At 48.1% G+C, this 25,489-nt stretch overlaps 1 protein-coding gene across 1 annotated transcript in view; it reads right to left on the reverse strand.

The window, feature by feature from the left end:
• The window catches only part of CPAMD8 (C3 and PZP like alpha-2-macroglobulin domain containing 8), a 98,863-nt gene that overhangs the window by 36,707 nt on the left and 36,667 nt on the right, over nt 1–25,489 (reverse strand). The window contains exons 18-22 of the mRNA XM_067733125.1: nt 24,245–24,387; nt 20,786–20,848; nt 10,059–10,290; nt 4,983–5,136; nt 4,436–4,566 (exon numbers count right to left, since the gene is read on the reverse strand). Coding sequence (XP_067589226.1) covers nt 4,436–4,566; nt 4,983–5,136; nt 10,059–10,290; nt 20,786–20,848; nt 24,245–24,387 — 723 coding nt within the window. The remainder of the gene's footprint in view (nt 1–4,435; nt 4,567–4,982; nt 5,137–10,058; nt 10,291–20,785; nt 20,849–24,244; nt 24,388–25,489) is intronic.

The following is a 25,489-nucleotide window of genomic DNA, read 5'->3' on the forward strand; positions in this document are numbered from 1 at the left end:
AGCTGCTCCCTGTGGGCAGAGAACACTATGACTCGAAGGCTGCCAGGATCTGAGGCCCCATCCAATGTCCAAGAGCACTGAGAAGGGGGCACACAGGTCTGTCAAGGACGGGGTCTCTGTCCCACTGTCCTATGCATCCCTTGTCTCCTGTCCATCATGCTCCTGCTTCCACCCCTTCCACAACGTCCCCCAAATAATAGAAGGCAGCTGGCTTGTTCTCTTATTTATTTATTTTTAAAATTTATCTATTTTTGGCCACACCGCGCGGCATGAGGAACTTCCCCTGACCAGGGATCGAACCTGTGCCCCCTGCAGCGGAAGCGTGGAGTCTTAACCACTGTACTGCCAGGGAAGTCCTGGCTTGTTCTCTTAAAAGGGAGCACTGGGAATTTAACCCGATACACCTTGTGGGCTTTCGTCTGACCGGAACGGCCCCTGTGGGGCTCTCGCTTTTCCAGATCTCTTTTAGCGCCATCAGCAAATCGGTGAGCTGGGGCCACGTGAGGTCAGACCTCAGACGGTTAATGCTTGGCCACTGCAGCCAGGCAGCCTCCTGGGGTCCCAGCTCCCCCTACTGTGAGGATCATTTTATCTGCCAACTTGTGTAAGCCAGGGCATGCCTAAACATCTGGCCAAATGTTACTTCTGGGCATACCTGTGAGGACTTGTCTTAAAGGAGTCAGCATTTGAATTGGTGGGCAGTGATGTAGATGGCCCTCCCCAACGTGGTGGCCCCCAAACACTCCATTGAGGGCCCAAATACAACAACAGGCAGAGGAAGGATGAATTCTCTCTCTGCCAGACTGCTTGAGTTGGGGCATCAATCTTCTCTGCCCTCGATGCTTCTGACCTTCAGACTCACAGATGGCAGACTTCTCAGCCTCCACGGGGACTTCTCAGCCTCCATGATCGTGTAAGCCAATTGCTAATAATAAATCTCTTCCTAGAGAAACGTAAATGTCCTATTGGCTCTGTTTATCCGCAGCACCCTGACTAATACACCCACTCCTTGCTGGGTGACCGAGGGCCACTCACTTAACCTCTCTGGACCTCTATTTGTCATCTCTAAGATGGGGGTGATGAAGGCGCCGACCTCACCGCGACGTGAGGGTTAGGTGTATTTCAGACAGAGCCTGGCATCTTTTCAGTGCTACTCAACAGTCAGCTCTTGTTAGCGTTTCTCATCCCCCTCTTCCCCCCACCCCCGCCCCCAGTCCTCTGTTGAAGCTGGCAAAGATGGGCGTCATCCATCCTGGGTCTGTACTGATGAGTCCGGGAAGCACCTGTCTGGATCATGTCCACTTCCTGCTATCATCCCGGGGCCACGCCCAGGGGCCTGCACCGGGGTCCTGCCTCACCCACGCAAGCCACAACCTGACACCCACACTGCACACCTCGCTAGCAAACCTTTAGCAAAACCCGTGGTTGATGCTGAGCTGTCCAGCAGCCGGATTGTCATCTCACGCCCAGAAGGCGTGACGTGGAGCCCACAGGCCATCTGCTCAGCCACAGGCTCCAGGGTGAGCCCCCGAGATTTTGCTTGGACTTCAGCAACCCCCTCACCGGTCTATCAGCTCAGCCCCTTGTTGGAAAAGGGGCTGAGTCACTGGACAGGGCCTGGCCATTGTAAGCCCATGATAGCTATACAATCATAAAAATGATTCCTGACTCAGGTGTCTATCAATGGATGAATGGATAAACAAAATGTGGCCCATGCATACAACGGAACATTATACAACTGTGAAAAGGGATGAAGCACTGACACGTGCTACAATGTAAATGGACCTCAAAAACATCATGCTGAGTGAAAGAAGCCAGACAGGAAAGGCCACAGAGTGTATGGTTCCATTTATCTGAAATGTCCAGAACAAGCAAACCCAGAGACAGAATCTGAGCCCTTCTGCTGCTGCTGAGCATTTCTCTGGCTCCGGCTGACCATCCAGGGCCTCCTGGACACACCCCCACCCCCAGCATAGCCTCTGGAGCAGCCAGTGGGGCCGCTCGTGGCCACGCCACCCTGTCTTCTTTTCTGGCTCAACTCAGAGGGGACCCTGGTGCCAGCCTCTCTCCTCCACGCTGCCCTGGCTTTTAGCTGATCCTGGGTTCCAATCTCCTTCGCCTCTGTGCTCAAGGCAGCTCCTGACCAGGTTCCAAAACATGGTCACTGCATGATGTCATCATTACCTCTGGCAAGACTTTTCTACAACCTTGTAGCACAGATCGGGGCTTCACTCTTCTCTGTTCTATGGATTGATCTATTCCGGACATTTCATATAAACAGGATCATACTCTATGTGGCCTTGTGTGTCTGGCTTCTTTCACTCAGCATAACATTCTCAAGGTTCATCTACACTGTAGCATGAATCAGCGCGTCATTCCTTTTTATGACTGAGTAATATTCCTTGGTATTGGGTAACTGGATCCCCTCGCACCACATTTATCCATTCATCAGCTGATGGACATATCCTAAAACGGAAAGAGCGTCCCTGGTTTATGTCCAGGTTCCCCCAGTTGACCATTATAAGTGCCTGGATGACCACTTTTCTTTAGCACTCAGGCCAGGCATCAAGAGATGTCTTCCACACACTCTCATTTAACCGTCCAGCAGTTTCATGTTTGAATCCAGGGCTCTCACTCCAGAGCCCACCCCAAGCCAAGAAGGCAGACTTCCTCTCACTCGCGTGATGCCCGCCAGGCTCCCCTCATGGGTCTGAATTATGTCGGCCTCCTCTTTGATCCTGTGAACTCCACTGAGACACGGTGGGGTGATGGAAGGCTCTCAGCCTTCCAGCAGAAATGCAAAAGGTCACAATCCCCTGGGCCAGCTGGGGATCCAGGAGGGATGGCGTTCGCCGCCCCTCCTCCTGATACACACCCACAACAGCTCGGCCATCACCTGCTTCCCCACCACGTGTCTCTCAGGAATGGCCTTTCTGTTGTATTCAGACTCCTGCCCGGCAGGTGGCACGTGGTGTCTTGGGAGGGTCCATCGTATAACTGATGGAGCGAGCGACCCATGCGCTCAGAGCTCTGTGGTGGGATGAGATGGGAGAAGCCGTGCACCCAGTGCCTCCTATTTCATAAATCCATTTTTCTAATTCATGCTTCATTTTTTTGCATTGACATTTCAAGTCTTCCGATGCCTAACTCATACCTCCTGTCCTCCAGTGCTGCCTGTACAGAGCTGGACCAGTGGATGCTGCAGACATAGGACACTGCTGAACAGCATGAAAGGGAGGAAAGGCTTGAGGATAAGAGAATCCTTCTCTGTGCATCTAGAAATTCCTCCTGCAGAGGAAGAAGACAAGAGCTCCAGGCCTCCAGATCAGGCTGGCTGCACTGGGGGACTCGCTGCCTCCTTGGACTGAGGTAGGGCAAGGCTGTGGTCCAGGGAGCGTGCTCAGGCTGTGCAAAGGGTCACCAGGGGTCTCTGCATTTCCTGTTGAGGCCATCCTATCCTGCTGGCTCACAGAGATCGCGTGCCTCATCTGATGACACACTCGGAGGACTCCATCACGTCGTGTCAACAAAGCGGCAGCAGTAACCCATCCAACCTCCAGGAGTTCCGCCCAGCGCGTGTGTGACTCCAGGCGCTGATGGGAACCATTTGTGCTCAGCTCCGCCAGGACTGCAGCCGGGAGGGAGGGCAGCTGTTTGCAGCTGGGCTACTGGGGAGGGGCAGAGACTCGGGGCCACTGTGAGGAGATTCAGTGGGGCTGCTGTGTGCTCTCCATGCAGCACTAAACAGGAGTCTCTCCACGGCTCTGGGCTCTGATACATCTGAGCAGCCCAAAAAAGATGGGGCATTGCTGCTGCTACAAGCCCAGCACTGTGAAGCGCCGTGTGCATTCTCCAACCTTCCCCATGCTATGGGGTGAGCGTGAGCATCCCAGTCTTACAGAGCAGAGTCGGAATAACAAGACACTCGCTGAGCCCCACGCGTAAGTGGCAGATCCCAGATTCACAGCTCGGGGATGGGTCGGGGGGCGGAGGTGGGGGTGGAGGGCAGGGGGGTGGGGGTGGGCGCAGTGGTCTGGGCGCCCCTGCTGGAGGCTCCGTGTCCTTCCCACATGGCCATTCCAAGGACAATCCTCTGAATGATGGGTCACAGTCCCTACAATTGCCTGTTGACAAACGGACAGCCAGGAGACAGAGGCACACCACCCTCCAGGGTGATCAAGCCGGGGGTCAGGAGGACACTTCCCTGCAGCCCGTGTGAGTCCCAAATCACTTCACCAAAGCCTGCTCTGCTCCTTGGAGAGGAGATGGATGCCGCAGTCCTCCAGCAAGGCAGCCCCGTCACCTGCCCCAAGCCCCAAAGCAGGACTCATGGGGGCTGCCCTGGCCCTGGCTTGGGAAGGGACCACACTCTCCGGCCCCAACCTCACTGTTGAGGTAATCAGGCCAAGAGCCTCGAGTGAGGACATAGGCTTACCTCAACCATCACACCGCGCCGGATGTGATCCCTCCCAATGGGGACCCTCCTGTCAGCGTAATCCTCCTCCGGGGTTCTGATCGACTTCCCATCCCGGCAGCAGCTCGTTTCTCTGTAAGCCAGGGCTTTGGCTGTGGAGATTTGAGTACTCGGTGCTGGCTCTCAGAACAGGTCCCTATCCGGCGCTGTTCTATACCCCACCCTTGTCCCAGGCTTCCCAGGTGTGCATGCACACATACGTGTGTGTATGTGCATATGCGCGTGTGTGCACGGTGTCGGCTGGATGTGTATGCACGCATATGTACGCATGTGTGCAAGTGTGCGTGCATGTGTGTGCTACCTCGGTTTGGCATCTTAAGAGACTGGCTTCCCCCAGATGAGGCCCCCTACCTCCTGATCATTCCCTCTGGCCTGCATCCCCAGCAGCTGTCTTGCCCCTTGATCTCACCTTCTGCCCCGCTGACCCTTCACCCGTGCCTGGACTCTGCACCTGAACCCCTTGGCGGCCTGGAGAGTGGAGTTGCCCAAAGAAGCACATGACCCTCACCTGTGATGTTGCTGAGGCCCAGGTCGCCAAAGGACAGAACCACCCAGGAGGGTTCCATCTCCCCGGGGACCACACACGTCTTCTTGGTCAGATGGCGTTTGCCAGGATGTCCGACAAATTGGATGCCCTTGGGAACTGAGATCTTCACGTAGACCTGGAGAGTGTGGCAAGAACCATGGTGCCCGGAATCCGTGTGCCCTCCCAGCACACCCCACTGCCCACTGCACTCCGTCCACCCTGGCAGCCTTTCCCCCAAAGCCACGCTCTCTTTGGGAGGCTCTCTTTCCATTTCTGATCAGAACAAACTACTTACCATTGTCCTGCTGGGAGCCCCCTCCTTCCCTCAGCCCCCTGAACGCTCACTGGTCCAGCTCTCCCTTGGGACCAAGGTCAATTCAAGGGCTGTCTCTCTGGCCAAGCATGGGAAAGAGGGGCCACTCCACATGCAGGCCCCGCAGGGAACTTCATCGGACCCTCTTTCCAACCACTGAGGTCCACCGAGTCATAATAGAGTTTGGTGTGCACACGTGTGTGTCATGTGTGTGCTGTGCATGCATGCATCTCTGTGTGCACACCTATGTGTGTAGGCGTAGCATTACACGATGTGTGAGTGCACGCGAGTGAAGGCAAGTGTCTCTGCACACATGTGCAAGCATGGCTCTCTACACATGTGTGCTTGTACACACCATGTCTCCACGTGCATGTTGTGTACGTGTGTGTGTTTATAACCCTCCATCTACAACAGGCTCTTTGCTCCCCATGCATTTGTCCAACCAGCACATATGCAGCACCTGGTGGGTTCAGGAGCCCTGCTAGGAGCTCAAGAAACAGATCTGAACAGACAAGAGCGACCCCTGGGCCTCAGAGGCTCGACGGGCCTGAGTCACACACACACGCAGGTGTGTGCAAGGAAGCTTTACAGTGGCAAGTGTGACAGAGTCTGAAACCTGCCCAAGGGCAGGCCCAGTAGAACCTGAATGAGAACGGTTGGTGCAGGGTGCTTTGGGGACTCCCCCATTCCCCTCGAGACAGCATTCTTCTAGAAAGTTCTTCCAGGGAGGAAAGAAGAAATTCAAGCGTCAAGCATCGGTGAGATACATTTTCCAGGTGCTGGATGGAACCCGTTGTCCAGGCTGAGGGGTCTGGATGTGCCTGTTTTCCTGGAACCTCAGGAAGAGCACATGGAGGTGGGGGGCCGGGGGGCGGGGAGAGCGGTTCCTGAAATTGATGTGTGGTGATCCCTGGACACACCTGCTGCCCGGCAGGGCTTCCTTCTTCCCGCTGACAAGCCAACCACCAGTGCTTGCTAGGAGCTGAAATGGGCACCTGGGGGGCCTGCCTGCAGTTCAGGAGGGAGCCTCCCTTGGGGGCCACCCTGTGATTAGGGACCACCCTACATTTATTCTGGCTTTCTGAAACTAGGGTCCTATTCCTCCTAGGCATAAACTACATAAAAAGCATGAATGATAAAGGTTCTGGGTTTGGGGGCACCTTTATCCCAGCTGACTGCCCTGAGCCCCTCACATGTCCTCCTTGGCCCCCTCCAGGCCACCGCGTGGCCACTGCCGTGGTTCTCACTCAGTGGCTCTCACTCAGATTACTGCACAAGCGTCCCCCTTCTCTCCTGCTTTTCCAACCAGACCCTAAAGCCCAGCCAGATTGTGTCACGGTCAGTTTCTGGGACAGGCCAAGCTGCCTCCTGCCTGTCCCTTGCATATACTATTCCCTCTTCCAGGAATGCCCTTCCAGGGCTGGTGCCCAGCTTAAGCATCGCCCAAAGACTTCGGCGTTCAGAGAAGCCATCCCTCCTCAGGGCCTCCCTGGCTTCCTGTAGACACTTAATTCTTTTTTTTTTTTTTCTGGCCGCACTGTGTGGCACGGCTTGCGGGATCTTAGCTCCCCAACCAGGAATGAAACCTCTGCCCCCTGCAGTGGAAGCGCAGAATCCTAACCACTGGACGGCTGGGCAATTCCCGACACCTAATTCTAACACAGGTCTGCCCCTCACTCCCTGGGGGACCTTGAACATACGATGATGCTTCTCTGAGCTTCCCAAGCGGGAATGATTCCATCACAGCCCCTCCTTCCTCAGCCCACGTGGGCACTTGCTAATGATACAGTTAAAATCATCCACCCGGCACTGGGCACAGAGATGCGTGCCCCAGAACACCGAGTTAGTGGCATCAGAGCTCCAGGTGAGCTTAGGCAGACCCCACGTCCTGAGCATTGGGGTCTTCAGATTCCCACAGAGCCTGGCACGCATCAGGTATCGGGCGATAGCTTTTGAGTGAATGAATTCGAATCACTCACATCTTGCACACAGGAATTCCTTTCTGGTGGCCTCTGGGTGTTTCATTTCTATTCCAGACCTGCACTGACCCCTTTTTGTTTCACTTGGAATTTTCTTTTCATTAAAGACCCAAGACAGAAGTTCCTGTGTGACAGTACATTACGTGTGGCTCAAATAAGCATCGGGGAGTCAAATGCAAATACCAGCCTCAAACCCGGACTGTGCCAGGCAGAAGGCAATGGGAGGGGTCCTTTACTGGCCTCAGGGCCAGCATACGGCATTCTGAACAACACATTCTTGGGTAGATGTAATCAGTCGGCAGAGGTATAGAATTTGCAAAGGAAAAAGGGAGTAAATGATTTCATGGAAGCTCAAGGTCAGCCTCTGAGCTGAGACTCAGAGACTCGGAACACTGCTGTCTCCACTCTGGGCCAGGCTCAGAAATGATCACAGACATAGCCGAGGGGGCAGGGGGTGAGGGTAGATCTCTCACACCCAGATAAGGAAACTGAGACAAAGTGGGCTGGTGAATGGAAACAGCAAGCTGAAGTCCCAAGGTTCGTCTGGGGGATGCTGAGACAGGTATGCGCTGGGACTACAGCTGTGCCGCGGGGGATCCGCCACCTCCACTCAGGACCTCCACCCCCAGCAGCCTCGCTGCCCTTCAGGTGGCAAATTCCAATCACTCCCTGGCCAGAAGGCCTTGTTTTTCAAGAAAAGCCAGAAATCTGGGCAGGGGGTGGATAAGATCTCTTGGTTTCCAGTGTCTTTGGCCTGGGGCTGCCCCTCCCATCTCTGCCCTTGGTGGGGAATGTGCTGGCAGCCTTGAGGGGGGCGGGTGCACACACATGGGCAGGGCCAGGACAAGGTTAGCAGGCTCCCCCCGGCTGGCTGGGGTGAGGCTGAGACCTGTAGCCTGACCTCCAGGCCAAGCTGTGGAAAGCAGGCTTGCTCCCAGCCAAACCCCTGGCCCTGCACCCCACTCACTCCTCCATTTGCAGCCTCGGCTCCCAACTCCCACTCCTGAGGGCTGCTCCTAACTCTGGGATCCCACCTCCTCTCTCTTCCTGCCACCCCCCAGCTGACATCCAGGCTGAGATGACGCAAAAGGATTACAAAGGCAGGGGAGGAGGGTGCCCCTGCCCTCCTGCAGCCGCACTGGTGCTCAGGCCCCAAACACCCCTTCCCTATCCTGCCCCCACCTGACCCTGGTCCTCACGGCTCCCTCCACATTGCCTGCCATCCCTCCTCCTCATGAGGGTCTGAAATCCCCAAGCCCACCTCCTTGGGGTAGCTGTTACCGGTTGAATTGTGTCTCCCAGGAAGATATGTTGAAATCCTACCCCCACCCCCCACCCTGTACCTATAAATGTGACCTCATTTGGAACTACGGTCTCTGCAGACGTCATCAAGTTCCAATGAGGTCATCAGGGTAGACCCTAATCCAATAAAACAGGGACTCTTCTCAGAGGAAATTTGGACACAGAGATAACAAGAGCGGCCCCTTGATGAGATAAGGCGACAGCTCTGTGACCCCAGCTAGGTCGGGTCTACCAGCCCCTTGCCAGCCTGAAGAAGCTACAGAAGACAGACTCTGTCGCCCTTTATCCTCCCAGTAAAGATTTCTTGGGGTTCACGTCTCTCAGGGGGGATTTGAGGTAGGAGGCAGAGGGGCCCCTGGGCTGGACAGCTGGTGTTTGCCAAGTGGAGTAAAACTGGAGCTTTTTTTCCCTAGACACTCCAAGGCCAAAGTTAATGGCAGGAGCTGAGCTCTGCTGGAGTAAAGAGCTAAGATGACCACTCCTGAGACCAAGGAGACCTCCCTGACTACACATGCGCAGAAAGGCTCCTAGGGGGTCAAAAAGGAGGGGGTGCCACCCCACAATAGGTGATGCCAAACCTCCCACAAGCCTCTGTGCTAGAATCCGTCTTGGCAAAAAGATACGCAAGCATGTTGGAGCGGGTCCTAGGGCAGGTCAGATGTGGGAAGAGAAGGTGCTGACGACTGGCCAAAGGTAAACAAAGGCCGGGAAGAACTGCCCTGTACAAATGATTTAACCGCCCCTCTACTGCGCTCCTTCTCATTAGGGAGGATGCCCACACCCTTCCTTTCTGGGTGTGTACTTCTGCCTTGCTTCTGTCTTAAATAAACAACAGTCTCTCTGTGTGTTCTCCCACTTGCTGTGCTGTGTCTCTCATCATAAACTTCACCTGTTTATGCAGGTTTTGCCTCTTTGAGAAATTCATTTTTCAAACAGAGCAAGAGCCAGGGGAACTTTGCTTCTAGCCTCTGGCCCCTGGTGGTCTAGTGGCTAGGATTCCTGGTTTTCATCCAGGCTACCCAGGTCCAATTCCTGGGCAGAGAACTAAGACCCTGCTTCAAGACCGCTTGCTGGTGTCTCTCCGAGATCACCTGACTCCATGCCGTTCCATATGATACTCACCCTCCCACACCCCTGCAGGGTCAGGAGTCAACGACTTCGTCACATCCGTCACCCTCTAACCCCGCCATGCACACACTCCCACCCCCAACCTGCCCGGGTGTAGACAGCTGGTGAAGGAGAAGCTGACTCATCCAGCCTCTGCCTCACTAATATCTCAGATGCTGTCCCCCACGGCCCTCCAGGATGACCCCATGCCGCCCTGCCTGCCCCACATCCCAGGTGCTGTGCCCCTCCAACCCCTCCCCCCAGGAGGACCCCACCTCCCTCTGCTTCCTGCCATTAGGGATGCCACCCCTCTCCCCCATAATGGGAAAGGCCGTGTATGGAGGGCGGGTTCGGTACCTCGACGCAGGTGTCCATGTAGTTGTAGATGCTGAGTGGGATCTTGGCCTGCTCCCCGCGGACCACGTTGGGGGGCAGGGTGAAGTCGACAAAGAAGGGCTTGAAGGTCTTCAGCAGAGTGGGCTCCGCAATGCCCAGGCCCCTCTCGGCAGACAGACCCACTGCCTCACCCACCCAGCTGGTGATGGAGTCGGGGACCTGCACGCTGAGTGTGTCCTCGCCTGATGGATCACTGCGGAAAGATGGACAAGCGTGTGCTCTTCTCCACGGCCGTGCCGCAAGCGGCCAGGCGGGAACAGAGGAGTCCAGCCGTACGGCCTTGGGCCCCAGGGTGGCGCCCCCCGCAACTGCCCCGGCAGCTTGGAAATAAGCATTCAAGGCACCCCACAGCGTGTGACAGGAGAAAGTCATCCCTCGGCCCTGACTCGCCCTAATCGGAAACATGAGTGTCTCTCACGACAGCTGTGATCACAGGACCATTCACAATATGGGTTCAGAGAGGCAAACTCTGGCAGTGCGTGCTCTGCCCAGTTTAGGGGAGAAAGACACTGAATCAAGGGGACTGGTCACTTAGAGCATGCTTGTGTGTCTCCCAGAAAGACATGTCCAAGCCCTAACCCCTGGTAACCTGTGAATGGGACATTATTTGGAAATAGGGTCTTTGCAGACGCCACTAGTTAAGATTGAAGCCACACTGGAGTAGAGTGGGCCCTAATCCAATGACAGGTGTCCTTAGAAGAGGAGGGAAATTCAGACACAGAGAGAAGAAGGCCAGGCGAAGATGGAGGCAGAGACTGGAGTGATGCAGCCACAAGCCAAGGAATGCCTGCCTGTGGGGGACACCCACACTTCCTGGCCTGGCATCCTTGTCCCATACACTCCTGTGGAGCCCAGCTCCCTGTTAAGGGCGTATGTGTGATTTTTCAGGCCTGCCCACAGGCCTGCAGGTCTCACGGGGTGGGAGTAGGGTAGGGAGGTGAGGGGTGCGTGTGCACTGGGGTCTCTGAGGGGAGCTGCAGCCAAGGACTCAGGGCCCCTGGCTGGCCCTGCTCTTTTCATGTTTGCATTCCCGGCCCAGAATTTCCATTCCCAGGTCTCTTTTGCATAAGGGACCATGGGCAGAGGTTTTCTTCAGACACCTCTGCCAAGGCCTCTTTATGGTCAGAAGGAAACACTGAAGACATCCCTCCCCAGTTGGAGTACTTTCCCACTCCTAACTCTCTCCCCTGTCCACCCCCAACCCCACCCCATGGTCCATAAAGCTGCTGGAGCCTCTTGTTCAGGGCTCCCTCCAAGTGAGATGACCCCTATGTCTTGGCGGATCCACCTGACAGTGGGCCATTCTGTGGGGAACAGAACAGGGGGAGACATACACAGAACACTCTACCCAACAACGACAATGGAACACACATTCTTCTGAAGTGCACTTGGGGTATTTTCCAGGACAGACCCATACGTTAAGCTACAAACTAAGCCTCAGTGGGCTTAAAAAGAGAGCGAGCATACAAAGTCCCTTCTCTGACCACAATAAGATGAATGAAGTTAGAAATCAACAAGAGAAGGAAAGCTGGAAAATTTACAAATGTGTGGAAATTAACACATTCTTAAACAGCAAAGGATCAAAGAAGAGATCACAAAGGAAATTAAAAAGTACTTAGAACTCCCTCTTGCTAGAGCACTGGAATCACAACTAACTGCTGAACAATCATGGACAGGAAGACACTGGAACTCACTAAAAAAGATACCCCACATCCTAAGACAAAGGAGAGGCTGCAATGAGACGGTAGGACGGCTGCAATCACAATAAAATCAAATCCCCTAACTGCTGGGTGGACGACTCACAAACTGGAGAACACTTATACCACAGAAGCCCACCCACTGGAGTGAAGGTCCTGAGCACCACATCAGGCTTCCCAACCTGGGGTCCAGCAACAGGAATTCCCAGAGAATCAGACTTCGAAGGCTAGCAGGATTTGATTGCAGAACTTCAACAGGACTGGGCGAAACAGCGACTCCACTCTTGAAGGGCACATACAAAGTGTGTGCATTAGGACCCAGGGGGAAGGAGCAGTGACCCCATAGGAGACTGAACCAGACCTACCTGCTAGTGTTGAAGGGTCTTCTGCAGAGGAGGGGGTGGGCGGCTGTGGCTCACCGCGGGACAAGGACACTGGCAGCAGAAGTTATGGGAAGTACTCATTGGTGTGAGCCCTCCCGGGGTCCTCCATCAGCCCCACCAAAGAGCCTGTAGGCTCCAGTGCTGGGTCGCCTCAGGCCAAACAACCAACAGCGAGGGAACACAGCCCCACCCATCAGCAGACAAGTGGATTAAAGTTTTACTGAGCTCTGCCCACCAGAGCAACACCTGGCTCTACCCATCACCAGTCCCTCCCATCAGGAAGCTTGCACGAGCCTCTTAGATAGCTTCAACCACCAGAGGGCAGACAGCAGACACAAGAAGAACTACAATCCTGCAGCCTGTGGAAGGAAAACCACAATCACAGAAAGATAGACAAGATGAAAAGGCAGAGGATTATGTCCCAGATGAAGGAACAAGATAAAACCCCAGAAAAACAACTAAAAGAAGTGGAGATAGTTAACCTTCCAGAAAAAGAATTCAGAACAACGACAGTGAAGATGATCCAGGACCTCGGAAAAAGAATGGAGGCAAAGATCGAGAAGATGAAAGAAATGTTTAACAAAGACCTAGAAAAATTAAAGAACAAACAAACAGAGATGAACAATACAATAACTGAAATGAAAACTACCCTAGAAGGAATCAATAGCAGAATAACTGAGGCAGAAGAACGGATAAGTGACCTGGAAGACAGAATGGTGGAATTCACGGCTGTGGAACAGACTAAAGAAAAAAGAATGAAAAGAAATGAAGACAGCCTAAGACACCTCTGGGACAACATTCACATTATAGGGGTCCCAGAAGGAGAAGAGACAGACAAAGGACCCGAGAAAATATTTGAAGAGATTATAGTCAAAAACTTCCCTAACACGGGAAAGGAAATAGCCACCCAGGTCCAGGAAGTGCAGAGAGTCCCAGGCAGGATAAACCCAAGGAGAAACACGCCGAGACACATAGTAATCAAACTGAGAAAAATTAAGGACAAAGGAAAATTATTAAAAGCAACAAGGGAAAAATGACAAATAACATACAAGGGAACTCCATAAGGTTAACAGCTGATTTCTCAGCAGAAACTCTACAAGCCAGAAGGGAGTGGCACAATATATTTAAAGTGATGAAAGGGAAGAAACTACAACCAAGACTACTCTACCCGGCAAAGATCTCATTCAGGTTTGACAGAGAAATCAAAAGCTTTACAGACAAACAAAAGATAAGAGCACTCAGCACCACCAAACTAGCTCTACGACAAATGCTAAAGGAACTTCTCTAAGTGGGAAACACAAGAGAAGAAAAGGACCTAGAAAAACAAACCCATAACAATTAAGAAAATGGAAATAGGAACATACATGTCGATAATTACCTTAAACGTGAATGGATTAAATGCTCCAACCAAAAGACACAGGTTCACTGAATGAATACAAAAACAAGACCCATACACATGCTGTCTACAAGAGACCCACTTCAGACCTAGGGACACATACAGACCGAAAGTGAGGGGATGGAAAAAGATATTCCACACAAATGGAAATCAAAAGAAAGCTGGAGCAGCAATACTCATATCAGATAAAACAGACTTTAAAATAAAGAATGTTGGGGCTTCCCTGGTGGTGCAGTGGTTGAGAGTCCGCCTGCCGATGCAGGGGACACGGGTTCGTGCCCCGGTCCGGGAAGATCCCACGTGCCGCGGAGTGGCTGGGCCTGTGAGCCATGGCCACTGAGCCTGCGCGTCCGGAGCCTGTGCTCCGCAACGGGAGAGGCCACAACAGTGAGAGGCCCACGTACCACAAAAAAAAAAAAAAAAAAAAAAGAATGTAACAAGAGACAAGGAAGGGCACTACATAATGATCAAGGGATCAATCCAAGAAGAAGATATAACAATTATAAATATATAGGAGCACCTCAATACATAAGGCAAATGCTAAGAGCTATAAAAGAGGAAATCGACAGTAACCCAATAATAGTGGGGGAGTTTAACACCGCACTTACACCAATGGACAGATCATCCAGACAGAAAATTAATAAGGAAACACAAGCTTTAAATGACACAGTAGACCAGATAGATTTAATTGATATTTATAGGACATTCCACCCAAATACAGAAGATTACATTTTCTTCTCAAGTGCACACGGAACATTCTCCAGGACAGATCACATCTTGGGTCACAAATCAAGCCTTGGTAAAGTTAAGAAAATTGAAATCATATCAAGCATCATTTCTGACCACAACACTATGAGATTAGAAATCAATTACAGGGAAAAAATGTAAAAAACCACAAACACATGGAGGCTAAACAATACGTTACTAAATAACCAAGAGATCACTGAAGAAATCAAAGAGGAAATCAAAAAATACCTAGAGACAAATGACAATGAAAAACGATGATCCAAAACCTATGGGATGCAGCAAAAGCAGTTCTAAGTGGGAGGTTTATAGCAATACAATCCTACCTCAAGAAAAAACAAAAAATCTCAAATAAACAGGCTAAACTTACACCTAAAGGAACTAGAGGAAGAACAACAAACAAAACCCCAAAGTCAGTAGAAGGAAAGAAATCATAAAGATCAGAGCAGAAATAAATGAAATAGAAACAAAGAAAACAATAGCAAAGATCAATAAAACTAAAAGTTGGTTCTTTGAGAAGATAAACAAGATTGATAAACCTTTAGCCAGACTCATCAAGATAAACAGGGAGAGGACTCAAATCAGTAATATTAGAAATGAAAAAGGAGAAGTTACAATGGACACCACAGAAATACAAAGCATCCTAAGAGACTACTACAAGCAACTCTATGCCAATAAAATGGACAACCTGGAAAAAATGGACAAATTCTTAGAAAGGTATAAGCTTCCAAGATTGAACCAGGAAGAAATAGAAAATATGACCAGACCAATCACACATAATGAAATTGAAACTGGGATTAAAAATATTCCAACAAACAAAAGCCCAGGACCAGATGGCTTCACAGGTGAATTCTATCAAACATTTAGAGAAGAGCTAACACCCATTCTTCTCAAACTCTTCCAAAATATTGCAGAGGAAGGAACACTTCCAAACTCATTCTATGAGGCCACCATCACCCTGATACCAAAACCAGACAAAGAGACTACAAAAAAAGAAAATTACAGACCAATATCACTGATGAATATAGATGCAAAAATCCTCAACAAAATACTAGCAAACAGAATCCAACAACACACTAAAAGGATCATACACCATGACCAAGTGGGATTTATCCCAAGGATGCAAGGATTCCTCAATATACGCAAATCAATCAATGTGATACACCATATTAACAAAGTGAAGAATAAAAACCATAAGATCATCTCAATAGATGCAGAAAAAGCTTTTGACAAAATTCAACACCCATTTATGATAAAAACTCTCCAGGAAGTGGGCATAGAGGGAACTTACCTCAACATAATAAAGGCCATATATGACAAACCCACAGCAAACATCATTCTCAATAGTGAAAAACTGAAAGCATTTCCTGTAAAATCAGGAACAAGACAAGGATTTCCACTCTCGCCACTATTATTCAACATAATTTTGGAAGTCCTAGCCATGGCCATCAGAGAAGAAAAAGAAATAAAAGGAATCCAAATTGGAAAAGAAGAAGTAAAACTGTCACTGTTTGCAGATGACATGATACTATACATAGATAATCCTAAAGATGCCACCAGAAAACTACTAGAGCTAATCAATGAATTTGGTAAAGTTGCAGGATACAAAATTAATGCACAGAAATCTCTTGCATTCCTATACACTAACAATGAAAGATCAGAAAGAGAAATTAAGGAAACAATCTCATTCACCATTGCAACAAAAAGAATAAAATATGTAGGAATAAACCTAAGGAGGTAAAAGACCTGTACTCAGAAAACTATCAGACACTGATGAAAGAAATCAAAGATGACACAAACAGATGGAGAGATAGACCATGTTCTTGGATTGGAGGAATCAATTTTGTGAAAATGACTATACTACCCAAAGCAATCTACAGATTCAATGCAATCCCTATCAAATTACCAATGGCATTTTTTACAGAACTAGAACAAAAAATCTTAAAATTTGTATGGAGACGCAAAAGACCCCGAAGAGCCAAAGCAATCTTGAGGGAAAAAAACCGTGCTGGATGAATCAGACTCCCTGACTTCAGACTATACTACAAAGCTACAGTAATCAAGACAACATGGTACTAGCACAAAAACAGAAATATAGATCAATGGAACAGGATAGAAAGCCCAGAGATAAACCCATGCACCTATGGTCACCTTATGTTTGATAAAGGAGGCAAGAATATACAATGGAGAAAAGACAGCCTCTTCAATAAGTGGTTCTGGGAAATCTGGACAGCTACGTGTAAGAGAATGAAATTAGAACACTCCCTAACACCATACACAAAAATAAACTCAAAACGGATTAAAGGCCTAGCTGTAAGACCAGACACTATAAAACTCTTAGAGGAAAACATAGGCAGAATACGCTATGACATAAATCACAGCAAGATCCTTTTTGACCCACCTCCTAGAGTAATGGAAAAACAAAAATAAACAAATGGGACCTAATGAAACTTAAAAGCTTTTGCACAGCAAAGGAAACCATAAACAAGACCAAAAGACAACCCTCAGAATGGGAGAAAATATTTGCAAATGAAGCAACTGACAAAGGATTAATCTCCAAAATTTACAGCCAATGCAGCTCAATATCAAAAAAAGAAACAACCCAATCCAAAAATGGGCAGAAGACCTAAATAAACATTTCTCCAAAGAAGATATACAGATTGCCAACAAACACATGAAAGGATGCTCAACATCATTAATCATTAGAGAAATGCAAATCGAAACTACAATGAGGTATCACCTCACACCGGTCAGAATGGTCATCATCAAAAAATCTACAAACAATAAATGCTGGAAAGGGTGTGGAGAAAAGGGAACCCTCTTGCACTGCTGGTGGGAATGTAAATTGATACAGCCACTATGGAGAACAGTATGGGGGTTCCTTAAAAAAACTAAACCTAGAATTACCATATGAACCAGCAATCCCACTACTGGGCATATACCCAGAGAAAACCATTATTCAGAAAGACATATGCACTCCAATGTTCATTGCAGCACTATTTACAATAGCCAGGTCATGGAAGCAACCTAAATGCCCATCGACAGACAAATGGATAAAGAAGGTGTGGTACGTATATACAATGGAATATTACTCAGCCATAAAAAGGAACGAAATTGGGTCATTTGTAGAGACGTGGATGGACCTAGAGACTGTCATACAGAGTGAAGTAAGTCAGAGAGAGAAAAACAAATACTGCATATTAATGCATATATGTGGAATCTAGAAAAATGGCACAGATGAACCGGTTTGCAAGGCAAAAATTGAGACACAGATGTAGAGAACAAACGTATGGACACCAAGTGGGGAAAACAGGGTGGGTGGTGGTGGTGGTGGGATGAATTGGGATATTGGGATTGACATATATACACTAATATATATAAAATAGATAGCTAGTAAGAACCTGCTGTATAAAATAAATAAAATAAAATTCAAAAAGAAAAAGAAATGTTTTTGCAAAGATAAATGATATGTCAAAAATTAACTGTTATACTTTGCTACTCAAATTATCTCTGGATTTGAAAGAAATTTTTTTAAATCTCTGCAAAAAGAAAAAGAAAAAAAGGACTTAGAGATGAATGAAAACAAAAGCACAACACACCAAAACTCACAGGATGCATCAAAAGCAGTATTAAGGGGGATATTCATAGCTGTAAATGCTTACATTAAAAAATAAGATCTCAAATAAACAGCCTAACTTTGTAACTTAAAGAACTTGAAAAACGAAAACAGAGATCTAATAATAAAGCAGAAATAATAAAGATTATAGCAGAAATAAACAAAACAAAGAATACAAAAATAATAGAGAGGGACTTTCCTCGTGGTCCAGTGGTTAGGACTCTGCACTCCCAATGCAGGGGGTCCAGGTTCGATCCCTTGTCAGGGAACTAGATCCCGCATGCTGCAACTGAAAGGATCCTACATGGTGCAATGAAGATCTCGCATACCACAACTAAGACATGGCATAGCCAAATAAATTAACTAATTAATTAATTAATTTTTTTAAAAAAAAGAAAAATAATAGAGAAAATCAATGAAACCCAAAGTTGGTTCTTTGAAAAGATTAATAAAATTAACAAACCTTTAGCTAGATGATCTAAGAAAAAAGAGAAAAGACTTAAATTACTAAAATCCAAAATAAAAGTGGGGACATTACTACTGATTCCACGGAAATAAAAAACGATTTTAAGAGACTACTATGAACTACTGTACACCAACAACTTGGATAATCTAGATGAATGGACAAATTCTTAGAAACACAAAACCTACCAAGACTGAATCACAAGGAAATAACAAATCTGAATAGATCTCTAACAAGTAAGGAGATTGAATCAGCAATCAAAATCTTCCCAAAAAGAGAAGCTCTGGATGTGATGGCTTCGCTGGTCAATTCTATCCAACATTTAAAGAAGAACCCTTGTGCACTGTTGGTGGGAATGTAAAATGGTGCAACCACTGTGGAAAACAATATGGTGAATTCTCAAAAAATTAAACACAGAATTACCATATGATCCAGCAACTCCACTTCTGGGTATATACCCAAAAGAATTGAAAGCAGAGTCTCGAAGTGATATTTGCACATCCATATTCATAGAAGGGTTATTCATAATAACCAAAAGGTGGAAGCAACCTAAGTGTCCACCAAAGGACGAATGCATACACGAAATGTGGTCCACCCATACAACGGAATGCTATTCAGGCTTAAAAAGAAAGCAAATTTTGATACATGCCACAACAAGGATGAACCATGAGGACACCATGCTAAGTGAAATGAGCCAGTCACAAAAGGACAAATACTATATGATTCCACTTACATGAGGTCCTTAGAGCAGTAAGATTCATAGAGACAAAAAGTAGAAGAGTGGACGCTAGGGGGCTGAGGGGAGGGAGGATTGGGGAGTTAGTATTTAATGGGGACATAGTTTCAGTTTTGCAAGAGGAAAGGAGTTTTGGAGACGGAGGGTGGTGATGGCAGCACAACAATACGAATGCACTTATTACCACTGAACCGTACACCTAAAAATAGTTAAGGTGGTCAATTTTATGTTACGTGTATTTTACCAATTTTAAAAATTAGAAAAGAAAAAAAAAAAAACAGCTGACGAGTCCTTGCCTGGGCCCAGCAAGAACCTCCTCCTTGGTCTCAGATCTGTACTCTCTGACTCATCCTTGCTCCAGCCAACAGAGGGAGAGAGACCGTCTCAAATCCCAAATGCCTCCCAGCAACCCTCTGTGGCTCTCCACACCCCCACCACAGACCACACGGCCGTCACACTCCCTGCCTCGTCCTCTTGGCCCCACCTGCCTCATCCCAACCATGTGAAAATCACCAGCCTCTCCCAAGCCCCAACTCTTGCCCATGCTGGTCCTGCCTCCTGGATCCCCTTCCCCCCTTCTTGTTTATTTATCCTGTGGGACCCAGCTTGGGCTCCACCTGCCCTGGGAGTCTTTCTAGCTTCCCCAAAGGGTCCCTCTACTTCCTCCCAAGCCCTCCATGAGAACACTGGCCCTACTGAAGCATGAAGCCCTTGGAGGCATAAAACATAAATTCTACGCGTGAGGGGACCCTATCTGCCTTGATCAAGGTGCCATCCCTGGCACCAAAAACACTACCCAGCACCCAAAACATCACCCAGTACACAGAAAATAGATACATTTTTACTCTCCGTACATCTCTGATGATGGACTGACAGCCCATCTTAAATCTGGACTCCCAGAACAAAATGCAGTAATCAGCTTCTGTTCTGACCAGCGGGGAAGACTGCCCATAATGAGGACAAGCACATCCGTGAAAGCGGCCTGAGGAACCCCCAGCTGAGTGCTTGGCTCTGTGCTGAGCATGTGCCACGGCATCTCATGCCAAGAAGGGGACCCCAGCTCAGCAGTCGGTCCACCCGCTGGCCAATCCACTAGCCCCAGGGTCTGAACTTTCATGCCTAACTGGTTTCCCAGGGCAAGTCACCACTACCTTCTGACACTAAGCATTGAAAGAAAAAAGCCAACTGCATCTGGCAAGAATTTAGCACAGCACTGCTGCTTCAAGGCGAACTAAAAGAGAAAACAATGTAGAAAGGAAATGTGCTGAGAGAAGCAGCCTGTTTTGCGGGCAGGAGCCTGAGTCCCCTGAGGAGCGAGGAGGGGGTGGGTGGGTGGAATTGAGTTCATGTTCCAGGGAACTGTAATCATTTTAATGAGCTCGTTATATAAACAGAGCGGATAGAGTTACCCCAAGAGGGAGTTGTTAAGAAGCATGAAGCCCTCAAATTTCATATTTCATAGGCAGATGTCTGAGGCTACAGAGGGATTTGGGGCTGACTTCATAGCTTTGAGTTCTATGTGTTAGAAAAGGATGCCCAATGTCTTACTCAGATGTTGGTGTCAGATCTCCAGGCAAACCGACTGGGAACCATCTTTCATGAGTGCCTCTGAGTCAGCCCACAAAGGCAGCAAAGGAAAGAAATCATACTTACCTGATGTTGAGACAGTGCCAAATCCATGTTTCAGGGAAGTAGGTCCTTTTCTTCTTCTCTGCTCTATGAAAAAAAATTTTTTTTAAAAAAAGAAATGATTAAAGTTTCACGGACATAACTTAATTCTGTTACCTGGCAGGTTAACATTCTACTTGATTAGCCTATAATATGTTAATTCTCTTACCCAGCAGCTTCATATTCTACACGTTTTAATTCTCTGACCTGGAAAGGTTAGTATTCTACTCTAATAGGACACAATGTGTTAATTCTTTCACCTGGCAGGGTTAACATTCTACTTGATTAGGACTAGTACAAGCGAGGCATCAAAGGCTTGACAGAGGCTTCTTAAAATGACAGTGGTGCCTCGCATCCTGAATTTAGAAGGTAAGAAGGGCCACAGGGACCACCCCATGTCCTCTCCTTTGTTAATTTCCCTCCCTGGGTTTGCCATGTTTTTCTGCATCATTACATAGAGCTCTCCTATCCCCTCTTCCCCTTCCTCTGTGCTTTCATTTTTTTTTTCAGTTTTCTTTAATTGAAGTATAGTTGACTTACGACATTGTGTTAGTTTAGTTTCTGAAGTACAGCAAAGTGATTCAGTTATACGTATATACATTCTTTCATGTGCTTTCATTCTTGGTTTATCCCCAGAAGCCTCATAGCCCACCTTCCTCAGGGGCTGTCCTATTCTTTTTTTTTTTTCTTTTCCTTTTTACAGTCTTTATTGAATTTGTTACAATATTGCTTCTGTTTTATGTTTTGGTTTTTGGGCCCCGAGGCAGGTAGGATCTTAGCTCCCCAACCAGGGACTGAACCTGCACCCCCTTCAGTGGAAGGCAAAGTCTTAACCACTGGACTGCCAAGGAAGTCCAGGGACTGTCCTATTCTTTAAAAAATAATATTAATAAGCCCTACTTGACATCTGGCAAAACTTCTCAAGATTAGAAATGCTCACATCTCTTTCAACCTGAGGTTACCTCTCCCAGGGATGAACCCTGAAATTAACCACAGACACATGTGCAAAGACAGACTATGGTGTGGCTCACTGCAGCACTGTGAGAAATAACAAACATCGTTTGGTTAATCAAATGACAGTACATTCACACCGTGGAATATTACGTGTCAGTGAAAAAGGGTGAGGTAAGTATATATGTACTGGTATGAAATGGCCTCTAAGGTTTATCGCTGACTTTAAAAAGGAAGGCACAGAACAGTATTATAGTATTCTCCCACTGCGTTTTTTTTTTTTTTAAATCCTTGTGTATACACAGAAAATTTCTAGAAGGATATCTAAGGAATTATTGACCATTATTGCCTCTTAGAAGGGAGCGGAGGATCTGGAGGTGGGAGGGAGACTTCCATTTCATTATATACCCTTTCATACTCTTTGAAAAATAATTTAACCACATGCATATGGTTAAGAAAAATGTCCTTCAGAATAAGGATGCATTATCCAATGACAAAAAGGCACAAACACTTGCTTTTTAAGGCATTTCTTATGCCTTTCTGCATTGGGATTTACAATTCCCTTTGAGGTTTTGGGTTTCGAGGCTGCTTGCATATCCACTTCAGGCCAAGCTCTCAGGAGGCACGCACATGGGAGGCTCCAGGCTTCCAGAGTAGTGTCTGGCTGAAGGATGCTCAGGGGCCAATATTACACCTCCTCACTCAACCACATCTCAGAAATGCCTTCGTGTGCGTCCAAAGTACCATAGGGGGAGCCTGGTCTGCTATGCCCTGATGTGGAGTTTGGAAACGAGGACCCCTGTGGGCCTGTTAAATGTATGACTTGGGCAGGAAGAACCTAGGGGATCCAGGTATCCAGAAACCACTGCAGAGGAGACTGGGGGGACTGGGAAGGTTCCCAATCTGGGCAGAGAGGGCTTGAAAGAAGAAGAGGGTTTTCATGGACAGGCCTGCCAGGGTGGGACATCCTCTGGGCCACATCTGGCTCAGAACAAGGGCTAAGGAGTCTGGGTGCCACCCTCAAGGTCTCCAAAGAGACCCAGATGCTGGGGCACTGCTGACCACACTGACCCCATCCCTGGCCCACTTGGTTCTGTGCTTCTCATTTAATGAGTTGGCAGGAAAGGGTACATCCAAGGCCTGCCTCCCCTTTCCCAGCCTACACACCCCTAAATTCAGAGAGAGTGAAAAGGCAAGGTCTTCAAAACACCCTACCCCTCCCCAAGCTGGCTGGCGTTGAGGAGTTAGTGGGAGAGGCAGAGAATGAAGAAGGTGGGAAAGAAGACAGGTGGGGGATGGGGGAGCAGAAGGGAGGGAACAAAGGGAAAGACAGGAGAGAACAGGAAACACTACCTCCTGTGAAACAAAGGTTTCCATGAGACCAGGGACAAAGCCACAAATCTAAGGGGGAGATGTGAACTCCTCTCTCTCAGTAATTGATAAGTTAGCAAACAAACAAAGAAACAAAATGAGCAAGGATATGGAGGGTTTGGGCACCATCTACCATAGACTTGACCAAAAGTACTCATAGAGAATCCTATACCCAATGACAGGAGCTTGGACATTCTTTTCAAGTAGATATGAGCATTTACAAAAACAGACCATATACCACATAGCCCGTCTCCAAAATAAAAAACAGATGATGGGTATCATACAGACTATGTTTGTTGACCATAGTGGATATCATACAGACCATGTTCTCTGGCCATGATGCACATCTGACACAAATTTATAAAACACATAAAATTATAATAATTTAAAAAATCACTTGAAAATTGAAAACATCTCTGGGTAAGTCACTTGCCACATCTGGGCAAATCAATTTTTCCACTAGTAAGAATCTATTTGGAAGCCAGCAATAATGGAAACACTTCATAGCACAACTTGCGTGCAGCCAAAGCAACACTCTGAGGCTTAAACATTTGATTTAAAATAAGAAAGACTGAAAAGTAATTACTTGGTGTCTAACTCCAAAAGGTAAAGAGTTGAAGGGGAAGGGGGAAGAGACAGGAACAGAAGGAAGGAGGAAATGGTGGGAGGAAGGAGAAAGGGTAATAGAGAGAATTTTCTAAGCAGAGTCTCTGGGAGTGGGAGGATCAAGCCACAGTTTCCCACCCTGCCCCAATTTGTCTGTCCCTAGGCAGATCTGCTCCCCTGTTACACCTTCCTTCTCTTCTGCACCCCCAACCCCCAATTCCATGCACTTGGATGGGTCCAAGGACTAGGGGGAGCAGAGCCAAAGTGCTCAGTGCCCCAGCACACTAGGCCATTGGTGAGTCTGGCCCCAAGGAGACACTGGGCAATGTCTGAAGACATTTTTGGTTGTCACAACTGGGGGTAGGGGTGGGGGGTTACTGGCATCTGGTTGGTGGAGACCAGGGATGCCACTCAACACCCTATAGTGCGTGGGGCAGCCTCACTGCAGAAAATGATCCAGCCCCAAATGTCAACAGTATGAGTTTAGACAACCCTACTCGAGGCAGTGACAATTACCTGGGGGGTTGTCTGGAGGACACTGCTGCCATCAGGCTCCCTGTGTGGGGCTGGAAGGCAGGGACAGCCTCATCAGTGTACAGGCCGCCGTCTTGCCGGTGGTTCAGGCTCACCAGGTCTGTCATCACCACCAGTCCTGTTTCCTAGGCAACAGATAATGCCCAGACCCACAGTGGGGAAGTGGACATTGTAGTCCCAGAGGTCACTGCCCCAACATCACTGCTGCGTAGCCCTGAGGGAGTCAGTCCTCTCTCCAGGCTTGGTGACACGGACTAAGGGGGTCATGGGACCCAGTAACCATCCAGGGCAGAGCAGAGGGGAGGCCAGCACGTTTGTGGTCTAGGCACAAAAGGCCACATCTTGTATGATTCCATTTATATGAGACGTCCAAAACCACAGGCAGATCAATGGTTGCCAGGTGCTGGGGGAGGGTGGGTGTGGAGTGACTGCTAATGGTGACAGGTCTCCTTCTGGGGTGATGGAAATGTTCTGGAACTAGACAGAGGTGCTGGTTTGCACAGCACTGTGAATGTACTAAATGCCACTGAATTGTTCACTTTAAAATGGGTTAATTTTCTGCTATGCGAATTTCACCTCTATTTAAAACAAATCAATTGGTGCAGTGCCTAATCCAGACCAAGAGCCAATGACTGTGGGCTGCAGTTATTACTGTTATAATACAGGGACTTCCCTGGTGGTCCAGTGGTTAAGACTTCACCTTCCAGTGTAGGGGGTGCGGGTTTGATCCCTGGTCGGGGAGGTAAGATCCCACGTGCCTCACGACCAAAACACATAAAACAGAAGCAGTTGTAACAAATTCAATAAAGACTTTAAAACAATGGTCCACATCAAAAAAATTCTTTAATAAAAAAATGATATATATGTATATATATTGGTATATATATTTGATACAGCAAAATGTTAACTGTGGGATCCAAGTGGTGGATCTATAGGTGTTCGCTAATTTGTTCAACGTTTCTATATGTTTGAAAATGTTCCATAATAAAAATGGGAGGAAAAGGATGCCTTTTATTTATTTTAATTTGTTTTGGCCATGCCGCAGGGCTTGCAGGATCTTAGTTCCCCGACCAGGGATTGAACCCAGGCACCAGCAGTGAAAGCACAGAGTCCTAACCACTGGACCACCAGAGGATTCCCAAGGATGCCTTTTAAATGATTTAAAACCTAGGATGAAAAGTGCTCTCATGCATTTGAGTGGAGACCGCCAGCATGCTAAAGTGGGCT

Source organism: Pseudorca crassidens, chromosome 3 (genome assembly GCF_039906515.1).
Source record: "Pseudorca crassidens isolate mPseCra1 chromosome 3, mPseCra1.hap1, whole genome shotgun sequence".
Lineage (NCBI taxonomy): Eukaryota > Metazoa > Chordata > Mammalia > Artiodactyla > Delphinidae > Pseudorca > Pseudorca crassidens.